This window comes from Protopterus annectens, chromosome 12.part0 (assembly GCF_019279795.1).
Source record: "Protopterus annectens isolate FY-2018-M chromosome 12.part0, PAN1.0, whole genome shotgun sequence".
NCBI classification, from domain to species: domain Eukaryota; kingdom Metazoa; phylum Chordata; order Ceratodontiformes; family Protopteridae; genus Protopterus; species Protopterus annectens.
In genome coordinates this window covers 1,361,404,726-1,361,422,537 of record NC_056746.1, presented here as the reverse complement: position 1 = coordinate 1,361,422,537, position 17,812 = coordinate 1,361,404,726, and the positions used below count along the sequence as shown (strand labels likewise).

At 43.7% G+C, this 17,812-nt stretch overlaps 1 protein-coding gene across 1 annotated transcript in view; it reads right to left on the bottom strand.

Moving 5' to 3' along the window:
* The window catches only part of LAMA5 (laminin subunit alpha 5), a 1,615,491-nt gene that overhangs the window by 822,532 nt on the left and 775,147 nt on the right, over window positions 1-17,812 (bottom strand). Inside the window, exon 19 of the mRNA XM_044090412.1 lies at window positions 8,385-8,437. Coding sequence (XP_043946347.1) covers window positions 8,385-8,437 — 53 coding nt within the window. The remainder of the gene's footprint in view (window positions 1-8,384; window positions 8,438-17,812) is intronic.

The following is a 17,812-nucleotide window of genomic DNA, read 5'->3' as shown; positions in this document are numbered from 1 at the left end:
ACTAATTACCACATTGATGGGAACCCACTGAACACTGAAGGCATTATAAGAGATCTGGGGACAGAGGTTGACAGCAACCTCTCCTTCGACCACTGTGGTCAGAAAGTCCTTCTATGTGGCACATCTCATTACCTGCATTCAGGAAGAAAGAGGTCATCATCTCTCTCTACTCTTCCCAGGCCAGTCATTGAGTATAATGCCACATTTGGCATGTACCTTACTAGAGACCTGCAACAACTGGAAAGGCCACAAAAGTACCTCATGAAGAGTATCCTAGGCTTTAAACACGTCCTACATGGACAGAATCAAAAAACTCCAGCTATTGTCTATCTCATATCTGGTACTAACAGGTAATCTCTGCTTGACTTACAAAGCCATGTCTGACCCTGCACTGTTAGAAATGTAACATCTGAAGAAATCCCAATCCCTCCAGACCACAAGCTCCAGAGACCTCAACCTCATTACCACAATCAACAGAACATGCTGGAGGAACAGGTTCATAACCCAGAGACTGCCCATGCTCTGGAATAGACTTCCCATATATGTCAAGCAGAGCACCTCACTGGCCCTCTTCAAGAGAAATCTTGATGAGTGGATGGGAAATAGAAAGTTCACCCCGGGGATCACTCCAGTGGCTCTACTTGATAGAGACACTGGGAACTAATGTCAGGTGGCACAATGCCAGGGCACTTCTATGGGCTAAGCTTGTAAAGGCTTCAGGGCTATTAGGCTAGTACACACCTATGAACCTATTATCAGGATACCCAAAGGCAAACCCAACATTTCTGCTTAGGACTGTTTCACTGTTGAGACTGCAAGTTTGAGTTGTGATCTGAAGCAGAATATAAGACCAACGAACTAATACATTCTTACAGCTGAGAAGCAAGTAAAACGGGGTATAAATGGCCTGGACGTGTAGCATCATCATCATTGCTTTCTCATTAATTTTAGCAGTAGCACGCTGAACGTGTTGACCATGTTTCAGGTGACTACTAATAACGTGCCCCAGCAGCTACACTAAATTAACAAATTCAGTGTTACTATTGTATAAGGCAAGAACTTTGAGAGAAAGACTGTTAAAGGTGTTATAGGTTATGATCTTTTTTCTTTATCTTTTTTTATGAAAACAACATAGTTTTGTTGATAATCAAGTAGAGACCAGAGAAAATTCTCAGATCTATGTGTCTCCCATATAGTTTGCTGTAATTACTCTATAACTTCCTTTAATATAGGTACCTACACATATTTGTTAGTACAGTGGTGAATTAACATTTTGTCATATTAAAGGATCACATAAGAGACTGGAAGAATCACTACATCTTGTACCTAGCTAACATCACCAGCGTTCTGACATGTTGCTGGCAGAAAAAGGAGAGAGAGCCAAGTGCTATACTCTTCAGGAACATCTAATGATACAGAAAAAGCGGGGCATTTCAAATCAGACCGACTTCTGCTACCATACAGATAATGTGAAAAACACCTGACAGCATCAAATGGCACACTGCAGTATCACAAACACTGTAGAAGCTGGTGCCAGGACTGCATGGACAATGATCTGACAGCTTCCTCTCAGCTGAAACTATTATGTAGTAAATTCTAGAAGAGTTGATGATCTCTTCGATGGCCAGAGTAGCCACATTGTACATTGGGGAAAAGATTATTTATTTATTTATTTTGAATAAGTAGTACATATCTTTAACCATTTATTAACCAGATGGGAGGGTTGCTCTTCAGTCCTTTTTACCCACTACACAAACTCCACGAACAGCACAAAATAAATACTCAAGCATTAAGACAATGTGGACATTACATGCCACAATGAATACAAAAAGTGAGTCAAATGTGTAGGCACAGCTAAAAGGTAGCATTTACACCCCAATAAACCAGAAAGTATACAGCACAAAACTTTACCATACATAATAATAAAATGGATTTGTAGATTAGATACTTATATTAAAGTAATAACAGAATATCATATGGGAAACATTTAGATTTGACAATTTTTCTCTTAAACACTTGTGATAACTTACACAGACAGCCAAGACATACGTTCCTAAGTTTTAGCTTTTTATAATTAGCATCAAGTCTTTATCAGAGTTTTAAACACACTGACCGCACACCTTTTCAGCCATGACCCAAACCATAGAAAGTACAGTTGTGTACACTTACCATAAATGTAGATGTTCCAAGTGTATTCACTGTTGCAATCATCACATTTGGGTTATCCTTGCCAGGGTAGCCCTCAGTTGGCCTGAATACCAGAGACTTAGTATTTCTGCATCGGTTGCTGTCGCTTCAGGACTGACGTCAGGCCATCAGTGGTATAAAATAAGGCAGCCAATGTTTTTCTTGCCCTGTCAGTAGCCCCCAATTTGTTATGGCTAGGCTTGTATAGGCCCTAAGGCCAGTAGCCTAGTATCAACCAATATACCTTTAAGAGGGAGCTAGGTTATCGTGGAATAACACCACCAGTAGAAAGTAAATATCAAAAATTCCGTGTAAGGAGAGAGAGAGTGAGAAATTGAGAGAGAAAGACAAGGGGGATGGAGGAGGAAACCAGGACTGCAACAGTGAATACACTTGAACAACTACATTTATGGTAAGTGTACACAGCTGTACTATGTTCTTTGTGTTTCGCTGTTGCAGTCATCACATTTGGGTTGATTCCCAAAGCTGAAGAAAAGGGTGGAGGCAGTCAAGAAGACTGGGGGCTGGCTGGGATGCCCTGCAAGACTGTGGTGGCAAAGCCTGCCCTGGATCTGGAGAAGAGAGGCAGCCGATAATGCTTGGTGAAGGTGTGAACAGATGTCCCTGGTAGGGACCACTCTGAGGAAAGCCTCAGAGGTGGAGGTTGTTCTGGTAGAATGTGTCCTGACCCCCTTGGGGAGAGGTTTCCCGTGCTGCTTGTAGCAGAAATGGATGCAGTGTGCTATCCATTTGGAAATGGTTTGCTTGGATATGGCCTTGCCCTCTGCTCCTGTAGCAAAGCTGACTAACAATTGACCAGTCTTTCTAAATTATTTAGTCCCATCTAGGTAGAATCTGAGCTGTCTTTGCACATCCAGAGAGTGCAGAATCCTTTCCCTCTTGTTTTGTGGTTTAGGGAAAAAGGTGGGTAAATGAATGGATTGGTTGAGAGCCACACTGGACACCACTTTTGGCATGAAGGATGGGTTAGTCCTGATGAATACCCTGTCTGCATGTAAGATGATGAAGGGCTCTACAGCCATTAGTGCTTGTAGCTCGGATACCCTTCTAGCTGAAGTGATGGCCAGAAGCAGGGCTGTCTTCCAAGACAGGAACTTTAACTCTGCTGAAGCTGCTGTTTCAAAAGGGGGGGGAGCAAGGTGAGCTTTTCCAACACAAAGTTTAGGTCCCAAGCTAGGGTAGGTGCTCTTCTGAGTGGCCTCAAGTTTTTCGCCCCTCTTAGGAACTGTTTGATGAGAGGGTGTGAGAAGAGAAGTGGCTCTGTGCTGAAATGAGCAGAAATGGCAGAAGCATGAATTTTAATAGAAGAGGAGGATAGACCCCTGTGTAGTAGGTCAGCTAGGTAGTCCAGGATGAGAGGTAGGGAGGGCCATTCTGGCTCCCTTAGCCTGGATCCAGATGCAAAACCTTTTCCACTTGTCAGCATAAGACTTTCTAGTGCTAGGGTGTCTGGACTCACATATCACATCTATAACTTGTTTGCTTAGACTGGCAGCTTGTGAAGTGGTCAGGGAATAAGCCAGGCTGCCAGGTTGAGGGTCTGCAATAGGGGATGCATAAAATCTCCATTCCTCTAGGTCAGGAGTGTTGGGATCTGAGGGAGATGCCATGGTGGCAGGGGTGACAGGTCGCGCAGCAATGGGTACTAGTGCTGACCTGGCTAGTCTGGGGTAATAAGGATTGTCCTCATTTCTTCCTCCCTTATTTTGAGCAGTACCCTTGAATTGAGTGGAAGAGGGGGAAATGCATAGACCGAGAGGTTGACCCACTGGGAGGATAGAGCATCCACTTTCCAAGCCTTGCTGTGAGGTTCCCTGGTGCAGAATTTGCTGAGCTGATGGTTGGAGTGGGAGGCAAAGAGGTCGACCTTTGGGGTGCTCCATTTCTGGGTTACAAGGCTGAAGGTTCTTTGGTCTAGCTGCCACTCATGTGGATCCAGAAGATTTCTGCTCAAGTTGTCTGCCAGTGAGTTTAGAGAGCCTGTCAGGAATTGTGCTAACAGGTGTAGTTGCATGGCTGAGGCTGTGAGCCAAAGGGTCATGGTGAGCCTGCAAAGAGGGTACAAGTGAGTCCCTCCCTGCTTGTTGATATACCACATCACAGTGGTGTTGTCTGTTTTGATCAGTAGAAGCCCTGGGGAGAATAGGGGTCTGAAGGCTGTCAGAGCATGCTAACAGCCAACATCTATTTTTGGTTTATGTGCAGATGTATTTGATTTGGGTTCCATTGACCCTGAATGCACCTAACATCTAGGTGTGCACCCCAGACATAGTCTGATGCATCTGTGGTGAGAGTCTGGACAGCTTGGGGTTGTGAAAAGGGAAGTCCCTTGTTGTGGCATCATGCTGCTGCCCACCAAAGAAAATCCTTCCTTAAACAAGGTATCATTGGTATAAGAGTTTCCGGGTCTTGGGAGTGTTGACACCAAACACTTTTTAGGTACCATTGTAGTTTCCTCATATGCAGTCTGGCATATGGAATGAATATAATGCAAGAAGCCATGAACCACAGAGCTTGCAGGATTTTCATTGTGGATAACTGGGGTCTGGTGGCTAGTTGAGAGAAGTAGGCCGTCAGGCAGGTTTGCTTTTCTGTTGTAAGGAATACCATCTGGGATGCTGTGTCCAGGCTTGCTCCCAGGAATACAATTTTTTGTGTGGGTACTAGTTTGGATTTCTTTTCATTGATAGTGTACCCTAGGGAGGTCAGTAGGTCCTTTACAAAGGTCAGGTGCTTTAGCAGCTTTTCCTGACTGTCTGCCTGAATCAGGCAGTCGTCTTAAGTATGGGTAAATTTGAATATTTCTTTATTTCTTTGTCTGCAAAAAGCAATGGTGGGAGACATTTTGTGAAAACTCTGGGAGCAGTGGATAAGCCAAAGGGAAGCAGAGGGAACTGAAAGTGAAGTGATCCAGCCCTGAAACATAGGTATTTCCTGCATGATTCCCTGATGGGGATGTGTAGGTAGGCCTCTTTTAGGTCTAGAGTGGCTAACCAAGCATCCTTGGAGAGCATAGGTAGGAGTTACTGGAGGGTGCGTATTTGAATTTTGGTATCATCATAAAGGTGTTTAGAATAGGATAGATAGAGGATGGGGCACCATGTGCCCTCTTTTCTGGGTACCAGGAAGAGTCTGGAGTAGAAACCTTGGCCTATCTGTTCTGCAGGAACATGCTCTATTGCCCTCATAGAGTGTAGTGAAAGGACTTGCTTTTTGGCCTCTGCCCACTGGTTTGGGGGAAGATCTGGGAACCCTTTTGGAGTTGGTAGAGTGTGGAAGTAAAATCTGAATCCCTGGAACACTATGTTGAGGACCAAGCGGTCATTGGTAATGGTGGCCCAGGTGGAAGGAGAGTTTTCCTCCTAGGGACAAGAGCAGGTGGGCAGAGAGGGGTGGAAGTGTAAAGTCATTGTGAGTTCTTACCATGAGGGTGTGGCTTACCATGAGGGTGTGGCTTAGCACTCCCTGGTTTTGAAGAGGAGGTACTCCATTGCTTAAATCTCTGCAATCTCTGGGGCTGTCTGGGGGACCTGCTTCCCCGGGGTCTGGGCTGAGCTGACCTGGAGGGTGCATGAAAGGACCAGTGCTTGGAGGGGCAATGTCTACTGAACCTTGGTGGCTGGACCTGCAAGAAGTCTTTAACTGTCTGCATAGATTTAGCTTTTTCTTCCACTTTTTTTAAGATCTCTTCTGCCTTGGTGCCAAATAAGTTGTCTTTGTGCAAGAGTGCGTCCAATAATTTGGATATGACATGGTCTGGCAAGGGCTGTTCCTTAAGTCAAGCATGCCTTCTAAGGACAGAACCAGTGACTGCTGCCCTGCAAGATTCTTCTAGGGTGTCAAAACCACATTGTAAGGAGTGCTTAGTTACTTGATTTGCAGAATGCATTAACTCTTGTAACTCTATTTTCTGCACAAGCAGGAAAGGAAGATATTATTTGTTTGAGGAGTTCCATGGTATGTTGCTGATATTTCAACAAGTGGAACTGGCAATTTAATGCTCTAATAGCAAGAGTAGCAGAGGTGTATACTTTTTTACCCCATCTGTCTTAATGCTCGGGAATCCCTTTCGGAGGTGGTGGGATTCTTAGCTGAAGTTGCTTTAATTCCTTTAGGTCCTTGAGAGATAACCTTGGGGTCAACAGTACGATTTTTGAAAAGAAATTTGTGAGAGTCAGGGACTCTATTGTACCTGTCAAGTTTTCTGGGAGCAGGAGGGAGAGAAACTGGATTCCATAAAAACATCATCCACAACATACAGGACAGGAGGAATGGCCAGAGGTGTGTGCTGTGGAAGATCTAAGAATTCCCTGAGTCTTTTTTTTGACTGAGGGTAGTCCAGACATTCCCACTGGAAATGCTCCCTTAAGGTATGTATGGTTTCCCCCAAGGAAAAGTCATCGGATGGAGAGGCTGAAGGGATGAATTCCTCTGCATATCTTCATATTCAGATGCATCAGAGTCATCGGACACCTGTTCAGATAAAACTACTGGGGACAAATCTCTTTGCCTTTTGGAAGGGGTAGCCTGGCTTGAGACTGAGGCAAGGAAGCAGGTGCCTGAGCTTGGGTTGTTGTTTTTTTGGGTGTGGTTCGTAGCCTGGGCCTTAGAAACTCAGTAGTTTTCAAAAGAACGGTAGACGCGAAAGAAGTCGTCGGTCTGTGTCGAGAACGGGTAGTGCGAAGTACTTCCTCGGAAGCTGGTGCCATCCAAGGTAGAGACATCTGCAGGATCCTTAGTCGATGAAGAGTCTCATGGCATACTGGACTCTGAAAGGGTCTCGGTAGCAGCCTGCAAATCCACAGAAGCAGGCATCAAGGGCTGCAAAAGCGCCACACTGAGGACCGGAGAACTGATGACTAGCTTAATGGAAGCTTTGTTGGCAGTTTTGGACCTATGTGGTCTGTCTCTGTCTTTATCCTTATGTTTTTTCAGATGATCTGTTGTTGGATGGCTTACCGAAGCTATATCAGAATTTGAGGACTGAGAGTGAAAATATCTAGCTACAATAAGGGCCCAATGACATATAGTTCTGGTGTTGAACAAAGCACAAAAGTGACAGTGGGGGATGTCGTGGTCTGGGCCTATGCAAGTGACGCAGTAAGAATGAAGGTCTCCGTGTGGTATTTGCTTTCCACAGGTGAGACAATTATTAACTTTTTCTGACATCGGTTAGAGCAAGAAAAAAGGATCCCCGATGGGGTATTTAGCTTTAGAAGACTTCAACTTCAATTCAGAAACGGAAAACTCAGGTAGTGGCCGACCGGCACTCATGTGAACTGCTTCTGCTTCAGGCTCCTCGGCAAGAAAGACTGATGTAATGGTGTCTGCTGCCTTATTTTATAACACTGATGACCAGACGTCAGTCCTGGAGTGATGGCAACTGATGCAGAAATATTAAGCCTCTGGTATTTGGGCCGACTGAGGGCTACCCTAGCAGGGATAACCCAAATGTGATGACTGCAACAGTGAAACATGAAGAACATCTGCATAATATAACTATACTAGAATACTGCAGAAATGAATACTCTTGATAAAACCACCATGCAACACAAGCAGAATAACCAAAATGTGATGACTGCAACAGTGAAACATGAAGAACATCTGCATAATATAACTATACTAGAACACTGCAGAAATGAATACTCTTGATAAAACCACCATGCAACACAAGCAGATAAGTGGTGCTATTCAGCTCGATGAAGGGCAGTGATGCAAACTGCATTTAGTCCCTTCTCTTTTATTTCTGACAGAATGATCATTCCAGGTAGCACTATTCAAATTTGTGTACTTTTAAACTTTACATGCAGTATTGACCAGGGAGCTGGAAAAACAAAATATACAGGTGTTGGGAGTATAGCCCCACTTTACAACTGATTGCAATGCTGAGTTACTAGATTGTAGCTGTACAGTAGCTGTCAGAACTAAAATCCATTACAATAGTACGGCAATAATCATGGTACATATCAGATTGCAATGAAGCTCACGCAGTCCAAGCACAAGAAAAAAAATGAGAAATCCATGCTCAGGATGGGGTTATTACATTTCATAACAGTAAGTACAAAGATCATATCACAAGATTTGAATATTACAAAAGAATGCAAAAAATCTACACGCTGAAAAAAAAAGAAAAAAAAAAGTTGAGTGCAGGTCAGTACACAGCAATAGTGACATACCTGGTGACATTCTGCCACTCCAGCAACTGTCCCTTCTGTGTTACAGTTACAGTCTGTAAAATAAAAAGGCAATATTGCGTTATTCCTGCATCCTCCTCTTTGTTAAAATAATATGCGAACTGGGCCTCACAAACCCTTAGCAAACAAAATCTGGTTAACTAGGCAAGACAAAATGCATTACAAATTAGGACACACGACATTAAAAACAGCAACACATGGACAAAACAATATTCATAAATACATGCATACATAAATACACATACATGTATATATATATATATATATATATATATATATATATATATATATATATATATATATATATATATAAACATACACACACACAAAAATATTCTGTTTTTTCCTTACACGTTCATTGTTTTGAATCATATACTGCGTTTTGTTCATGACTGACCAATGTTTTAATCTACTGATATGTTCTGTTTCTTTTCTAAAACTCTGTCTATACTTTATGTGCTCTATATGTATTCATTCTGTTAAATTGTTTAGAGTCATTGTAATTTCTACTACCTGTTTTTTGTACCCTTTGGACATGTACTTATACTAGGGACTGTTCTCCCCCTCTTAGTGGGCCTAATCTGAAAAGGGGCAACTTATGCCCAGATGGACTATCCCGGTAAACATAGGATAATATGTAAAAAAAAAAAAAAAAAAAAAAAAAATTTTTAAAAATGCATATATATATATATATATATATATATATATATATATATATATATATATATATATATATATATATATATATGCACACACACACATATACATATATATATATATATATATATATATGCGTATGTATATGTGTGTGTGTATAAATATATATATATATATATATATATATATATATATATATATAGGTTCATATGTAACTACTAGGCTACCTGCCCTTGGCCTAGCCAGAATGTGCTGGCTTTCACCCCCGCCCCCCCCCTTAAATTAGTTCCCTGTGCCTCTGTCCAGCAGAGCCATTAGTTCCCTGCACCACTGTCCAGCAGAGCCACTGCAGTGATCCCCGGGGTAAATTTCTGTTTCCCATCCACTTGTCAAGGTTTCTCTTGTAGAGTGTTAGTGAGGGGCTCTGCCTGATGTATATTGGAATCCTGTTCCAAAGCATGGGGAGTCTCTGGGATAGGAATCTATCCCTCCAGCATGTCCTATTTATCGTTTTGTTGAGGTTTATATCTCTAGAGCGTGTGGCTCTCCGGGATTTTTTTTTTTTTTTTAGGTGGAGCATGTCCATCAATTCTGGGTTGGACATGGCCTTGTATGTCAGGCAGAGATCACCTCTGAGTAAGCGGTATGCAACCGAGTACAGCTGGAGTTTCTTGAGTCGGGCTGCATAGGGCATCTGTTTGAGGCCAGTAATCCTCTTGGTGAGGTACTTTTTTGGCCTTTCCAGCTGTTGCAGATGTCTTGTAAGGTACATCCCAAATGGGGCATTGTATTCTATGATGGGTCTAATGAGTGATGAGTAGACAGGCACAGTAACCTCTTTTGTTCTAGATGCGAACCCTTTTGTGATTAGGTGGGCCACATAGAAGAATTTTCTAACCACCTTGGCAATATGATTATCAAAGGAGAGATTACTATCTACTTGGGTCCCCAGATCCCTTATTACATTTTCTGTATTTAGGGGACTACCACCTATGTGGTAGTTCGTGGGTACTTTGTTTTTTCCAAAGGGGATGACTATGCACTTTTTGGCATTTAGCTTGAGGCCATGATTTTGACACCAGGTATCCGTCTCAGTGAGACCCATCTGGAGGTGTCTGTATCAGCCGGAGAATCAGTTATGGCCCCTAGTTTGCAGTCGTCTGCGAACTTGGTTAGCCACAGTCCTCCTATGCTTGCCTGTACTTCTGAGAAGTATATATCAAACAGGAGGGGTCCTAGGACTGAGCCCTGGGGGACACCACTTGTAACTGGCAGGGCTACAACTGTTTACAACTGGCAGGGCTATATCTGGAAGCAAGAAAGATAAGTCAGGCTATAAGTATATTATAGTTACCATAAAACACATACACACACATATATATATATATATATATATATATATATATATATATATATATATATATATGTATATATATATGTGTGTGTATATGTATATATATATATATATATGTATATATATATATATATATATATATATATATATATATATATATATGTATATTACAAAGTAACAAGGATTCCTATCCTTGAGACTACACCGGCCATAGACATTGATGTCTCTGGTTTCAAATGGACTATGGATTACCTCCTTTTCCTGATACTTTGTATGGCAACTATAATATGCTTAAAATCTTGTAAAATGCTGCAGCCTGACTTACTTTCTTCCAGATATAGCCCTGCCAGTTGTACATATCACAGTTACTCATTAAAGCAATGTTTGATTACTACACGAAGTGCTATGTGTTAAAAAATGGGATATGTTCCCCAACATACACACGCACATACACACACACACACACACACACACACACACACACACACACACACACAAAATAAATAAAGAAAAGTTGTGTAAAATCTTACCACAACCACAGATATCCTTCTCTTCCATGTTACAGTTTTCATCACATATGGGTTACTGCTCTTGCTACATGAATGTCCGTCCAGTATACAAAAGTTTTCAGTAACTGTATGGTACGTGTGACGTCTGATGTGGCTAGTATAATGAAAGACATAAAAATGATGTCTGCACACAGCAGCCCTCAGAACTATAAGCCCCAGATGGAACCAGTCCTAGCAAGGGTAATGCCAGTCCTGTGCCATCCAGAAAGGGAAATGCTGCACAACAGGAGGGGGATGTGTGTGGGAAAAAAACTGCAACACGGAAAAGAAGGACATTTATAGTTATGGTAAGAATTTGCAGAACTTTTCTGTGTCCTTCTATTCACATGTTGCAGTATTCTGTACAGCTGGATAAGTGCCAAAGCTCACTATGAGGAAGTGGGAGGTGGCCTAGTAGAGTTCTCCAGGAATCCATGGAGGATAGCCCTGGCAAACCCAGCTCTGGACCTAGTAATGAGGTCTAACTTGCAGTGTTTGGTAAAGGTGTGCATTGAAGACCAAGTGGCTGCTTCCAGTATGGTGGAGATATCCAATCCCCTGAAGAAGGCCCCTAAGGTGGCCATTGCCCTGGTGGAATCTGCTTTGACAGTACTTTGCAGGGATTTCCCATGGTGTTTGTAGCAGAAGGTGATAGCTTTGTAAATCTATGTTGAAATAGTTTGTTTAGTTACTGCCTTCCCTAGGGCCCCTGGGATGGACGGAGACAAACAGTTGATCATCTTGTCTGATGGACTTGGCTTTGTGCAGATAATATCCGAGTTGTGTGTGCATGTCCAGGGAATGAAGTACTCTCTCACTTGTCTCCCTGTGGGTTAGGAAAGAAGGTTGGTAGGCGGATGGCCTGATTTAGGGACAGGTCTTTCAGCACCTTGGGCATGATGGAGAGGTTAGTTAGATTAGTAACCCTGTCAGTGTGGAATACTAAGAAGGATGGAGTAGCCATGAGGGCTTGCAATTCCGACACACCCCTTGCTGAGGTCAAAGCCACGAGGAGGACAGTCTTCCATGTGCAATATTTTAGGGAAGCTTTATCTGCTGGCTCAAAAGGAGAAAGCGTTAGCTTCTTTAAAACATAGTTGAGGTCCTTGGGGGGGGGGGGTGTTCCTGGGTGGCCTGAGGTGAAGGACCCCTTTAAGGAATAACTTAGCTGGTAGTCTGGAAGCTAGGGGGAATCCAAAGGCAGGCATGCTAAAATGGCGTAAGTGGGCTTTAATGGATGAAAAGGCCAACCCTGTCTGCAATAGATCACACAGGTAAGACAGTACTAGAGGGGTTTCACTTTGCAGTGGGTCCAACTGTCTTTTGAGACACCATATTGAAAATCTTTTCCACTTTGATAGGTAAGACTTCCTTGTACTTGGTTTTCTCGCCTCCTGCAGGACAGTGACCATGTCCTCATTGTAAAGGTGTCTGAAAGGGATCAGAATCATATCACCCACAGGGTGAGGTGCAGAGATTGCCACTGTGGGTGTATTTGGGTTCCCTCGTGGTGTGTGAGAAGGTACACTCTAGGGGGTAACTTGTGGTGATTGCCCTTGAACAGCTGTAAGAGCAGGGGGGTCCAATGCTGTCTTAGCCAATAGGGAGTCACCAGCAGGATTTTTTGGTCTGTCCTGCTGAATCTTCAGCAGGACATTCTGAACAAGTGGGAAGCTGGGGGTTGCATAGAGAAACATCCCCTTCCAGGAGATTGAGAAGGCATCTGTTGCCACAGCCTGAGGATGTGGAAGTCGGGTGCAGAAGGATGGAAGTTGCTTGTTGATGGAGGAGGCAAACAGGTTTAATTTGAGGTGTACCCCATCGGTGGACCAGGTCCAGGAAGACTTCCCTGTGAAGCATCCATTCGTGGTTGTTTGTCATGGATATGCTGAGGGAATCTGCTTGAGAATTCTGTAGTGCAAGGTTACTCCCTGGGAGGTGGCCAGTTCCCACACCAGGAGATCCAGTCTGCAGAGCAAATAGGATTTGGTCCCTCCCCCAGAGCCAGTCTGCAGAGCAAATAGGATGTGGTCCCCCTCTGCTTGTTGAGATACCACAGCACTGTGTTATTGTCTGTAAAGATTTTTAGTGGTCCTTGTTGTAGGTTGATTTGGAAGGCTCACAGGGCCAATAATATTGCCCTCATTGCCCTCATCTCTCGGATATTGATGTGTTCTTTCCTGTGTGGTGCTGGCCACACTCCTTGCACTCTCAGGTGCCCCAGAGTTGCTCCCCAGCCCAAGTCTGAGGCATTTGTGTGCATGGTCTGTTTGGGTTGAGCTGCTTGAAGGGGAAGGCCTGAGATGTTTGAGGCAGGGCAGGAGAGGTACCCTGAACTCAAGGGGGTGGGAGTGTTGGGTCCAAACTGACCTGAGGTACCACTGCAATTTCCTCATATGGAGTCTTGCTAATGGTCACATGGGGATAGTTGCTGCCAATGTAGCATAGGATCCTGAGGTACTGTCTTGCAGCTAATTCTGTGGTCTTGAGGACCATAAGTAGGTGCTGTGTGAAGCTTTCCACGTTTTGTGGGGGGATTTAGGTTTTCATAATGTCTGTCTGAATCCTGCACCCCAAGAAGACAACATCTTGAGTAGGTTCCAGATGGGATTTTGGGAAGTTGATCTGAAATCCCACGGACGGTAGGAGAGTAATGGTAACCTGTAAGTTTTGCTGGAGGGCCTGTTTGGAGTTTGCCTGAACGAGCAAGTCATCTAGGTAAGGGAATATCTGGATTCCTTTCATCCTAACTGGAGCCAGACATTTGGTAAAAGCTCTGGGTGTAGTGAAAGCCCAAAGGGCAAGGCAGAGAGCTGAAAATGAGAGGAAGCCACAGGGAACCTCAGGTACTTCCTGAAACTTGACCTTTTAGGGATGTGAAGGTAGGCATCATTGACATCTAAGGTGGTCATGAACCCTTGGGGAAGGAAGAGTGGAAAGAGGGTTGGTAAGGTCAACATCCTGAACGTTGGGGCCTGAAGGAAGAGGTTGAGTAGTGAGAGGTCCGGAATTGGCCTCCAGGGACCGTCTTTTCTTGGCACCAGGAAAATTCTGGAGTAGAAGCCTCTTCCTTTCGCAGACAGTGGGACTGTTTGAATGGTGTCCTGAGCCATCAAGTTGTCTAACACTGGCTATAATACGTAGAGCTGTTCTTTTGGTGGCTGTGGGATAACCCCTGCTCTTTAGAGGCATGAGCCAGGTCATAAAATAACCATTCTCTACTATAGAGAGGACCCATTTGTCTGAGGTGATAAGTAAACACTGAACAGGCAAGAACAGACTACTGAAAAACAAAATTAGAGAAGAAACCACTCAGTAGCACCAAACAAAATGATTAAGCACTTTTCGTTTATTCCAGTAAACAAACTTCTTCAGCACTTGGGAGACAGTGAGAGAGGCACTCCAAGAGAGGAACAAATGGGGAAGGGGAGGTTATTAAGTTTGTCAGGTAGTCAGACACTACCTGCTCTGTCTTAAAAGGGTGGCCTCTGGCTAGAAGAGGTGGGTGCTCTGGTAGGAGTGGTTTGCTTCCTGGAAGTTTTCATAGGCCTTGTGGAAGCAGCAGGCCGAGAATACTTTCTAATAAATTGTCTTTCCTGGGTAATTCCTTTGGAATTTTGAAATATGAGAAATCAGCAGCTGTTTTAAATCCTGCATCTCTCTCCCCTTTTTCTGTAATGACTTAAATAGGTCAGCCACATTTGTTCTTAACAGGGCTGTGCTGTCCAAAGGGGCATCAACCAGCTTGGCTCTAAAGTCATCTGGTAGAGGTTGTAGGCATAGCCAGGAGTACCTTCTCAGAGCAGAGGCTGATGGTGCTGACCTGGCTGAGGCCTCAGCAGCATCATAACTGCACTTTATAGTGCCTGCTAACCTGAGAAGTGAGAGCAAGTAGGGAAAACAGTGAAGCGTTGGCAGCAGAATCTGGGGAGTCTGACAATTCCTTGGAGATCTTCTCCAAATGGGATAAGATACATTTAGCCATGTGTGTCTGGTAATTGGCTCTGAAAGCAGAGGTGTATATTTTCTTACCCAGACGTTCCATAGTTTTGCTGTTCTTGTCAGCAGGGAGAATGGTGGTGGAAGGCAAAGGTTTTGAGGCCTTATCAGTTGAAATGTAAATAGTGGCAGATTCTGCAGCAGAACACTTAATTAGGAACTTTGCATTCTCAAAAATTTTATAAAACCTGTCAGGTCTGCGAGGAGCAGGGAGTTGTGAGTCCAAGTTCTGGGATGCTGAAGAGAAGGCATCCAGGAAGGCAGGAAAAATGGGTGGAACTGAAGTTGGGGTTAGGAAATCCTTCTGAATGAGGCCATAGTACCTTTTTTGGACCGCTGACATTTCAGATGATTCCCACTCGAAATGTTCCTTCATTTTAGTAATAGTTTCCTCAAAGGTCAAATACTCTGCTGGGGAGTCAGACTCAACAGATTCTACCTCTGGGGAGCCATATCCCAGGGGGGAAGGCAATTGAGAGGTATATGATAGGGATTCATCAGAAGAAGAATCTGAGAATTCCTCCTCTTCCTTCTGAGGGGGATCTGATGTCTGAAGCCTAGGGCTCAGGATGAGAGAAGGGATAGTGGATGTCCCTGGAGTGGTAGGCCGTAAGGCCATAAAGGCATTAAACAAACTTTGGCTGAAGGTCTGCCAGTCCGGGGTACTTTCAGGAGCAGGAGACACATGCTTTCTTTTTTCCTTTCTTTTGAGAGACCTAGTGGGCATCTGCATGGAAACCAGCAACTGTAAGTTAACAGAGAGATCCGACGGTCCTGCCGAGATCATTGGACCCCCTCCCCCCCCCGGCATCGGAAACCAATGTTGGAAAAGCCTCTGTGGATGTGCCCTCCGCACAAGATTGTGTGGCTTCCGTGAAGGTACCCTCTATATCCGAGATGGCGGAGCCCAAATCTTCAACCAGGCCAACGTCAGCCACAGGCTGAGGGTCGGATGAAAGAGGCACAGCGGTAGTCATAGGCCTGATGGTTTTGGCCTTGTTTTTCAGCAGTTTGGCAGGTATGTTAGCAGAAACCTCCATACCTAAGGCTAACTGTCCGAGATGTTGGTTTTCTAGGTATAGGTTGAGCATGTGCAGATGGCTGTGGGGCATTTTGGGCACAAATGCCTGGCAGATGGCACAGGTCTTGTAGTCATGCGACCTACCTAAACAAAACAAGTACTGATCATGGGTGTCCTTGTGGGGTATTCAAAGGCTGCACTTACACTTGCCCTTTCTGGGTGACATGAACAAGCATTAGGATAAATTAAATGACTGAAAAGGTTCCCCAATAGGGCACCTATCTGATTTCTTCTGAATCCGATGGCCAGGATGACAGGAACACCTGTCATTCAACTGGCGGCTGAGTAGTTCTGACAGCCGGTGTGTGCAAATATCACTTTTATGGCCCACGTTGTACTAGCCATGTCAGACATCCCACGTACCATACAGTGACTGAAAACGTTTGTATACTGGCCAGACATTCGGGTAGCAAGAGGAGTAAACCCATATGTGATGAATACTGCAACATGGGAATAGAAGGACATCACTTAAGGATCTCAGGGTAAGGCCAACATTCACTACTTACTGTAAATCCCATTTACTCCTTTGGGCACAAAGAAAAAAATCCTGGAAAGGTGATCAAGCCTTCTCATTTAGGACCATCTCATTTAGGGCTCTAGTCTCTTAGATTAGGTTTTGAGAATCCCCAAAATAATAAACTTTGTGATGATGTTAAAACCTATTTCCTTAGGATAATATCCCTAGCATTAGCAGACTTTCTGTACATTTTTTATTTAGTTATTTAACATTTGTTGACGGGGAAAGTCCGACTAGGACAAAGCCTATTTTCAGCAGAGGCCCAGGGTGAAATGCTCCAGATGCAGGTTTTTGGAATGTGGCAGGAAACCAGAGTACCCGGAGGAAACCCACATGAATGCAAGGAGGACATGCAGACTCTGCACAGAAGGCACCCCAGCTGAGAATTGCACTGGAGAACCTCTTGCTGTGAGGCAACAATGTTAGCCGCTGCACCACTGTGCTACCCATATTTACATATTTACCCCTTTCTTGTCTGCTAGCGTATTATCTACCTTAATGAGCCACAGCTTTTGTATCATAGTTACACCCCTGCTGTGCAGTTTTAAAGTAGTACCTTGTTTGAACTTCCTATATAATTTGTGTTTGCAGTTGTGCCTGCTTATGGTTTATTGAGTCCTTGACCTGGGTTGTGATTAAAAACAATGTTCTGTGATGAGTGCAACATACCAGACTAAGAGAAAAAATTAAAATGAACACAAAAATCATTAAATGTCAAAATCCACACAAGGAGTTACCCAGAAAGGAACAGACATGAAGATAACAAGGTGGACTAATTTCAGGAAGGCAATTTTTAAGCAAAAACAGTCTGTGTCACTCACCAGCTGTAAGCAACTTTTCCACCCTTTAGGCTCTTAATTCACAGCTTCTTGCAATCTAATGCTGCAGGTCTTAAAGCTTAAAGAATGAAGGCTGATACCAGTGTAAGCATGCATTTTAATATGATGAAACTAATTTACAAGAAACCTACATGTACTAAAAGAATGAGCTGCAGAGGGTAAAAATAGGAGAATGCAGACACTGAGGAACAGTGCTGGTTCTGGAACATTGTTCTAAAGAAACATGCTATTTGTGCACTCCTGACATGTCCTGCAGATGTCACAAGAGGGCCATGACAACCAAGACTTCAGCAAATTTTCCAACATGTTGAAGAGCAAGTATAGACTTGTGTCTTTATGCACCCCCCCCCCCCCCCCCGTTTTTCCTTGGCATGGCATTTGAAAGGAAGCTGACATAACAGCAAGAACAGATAAG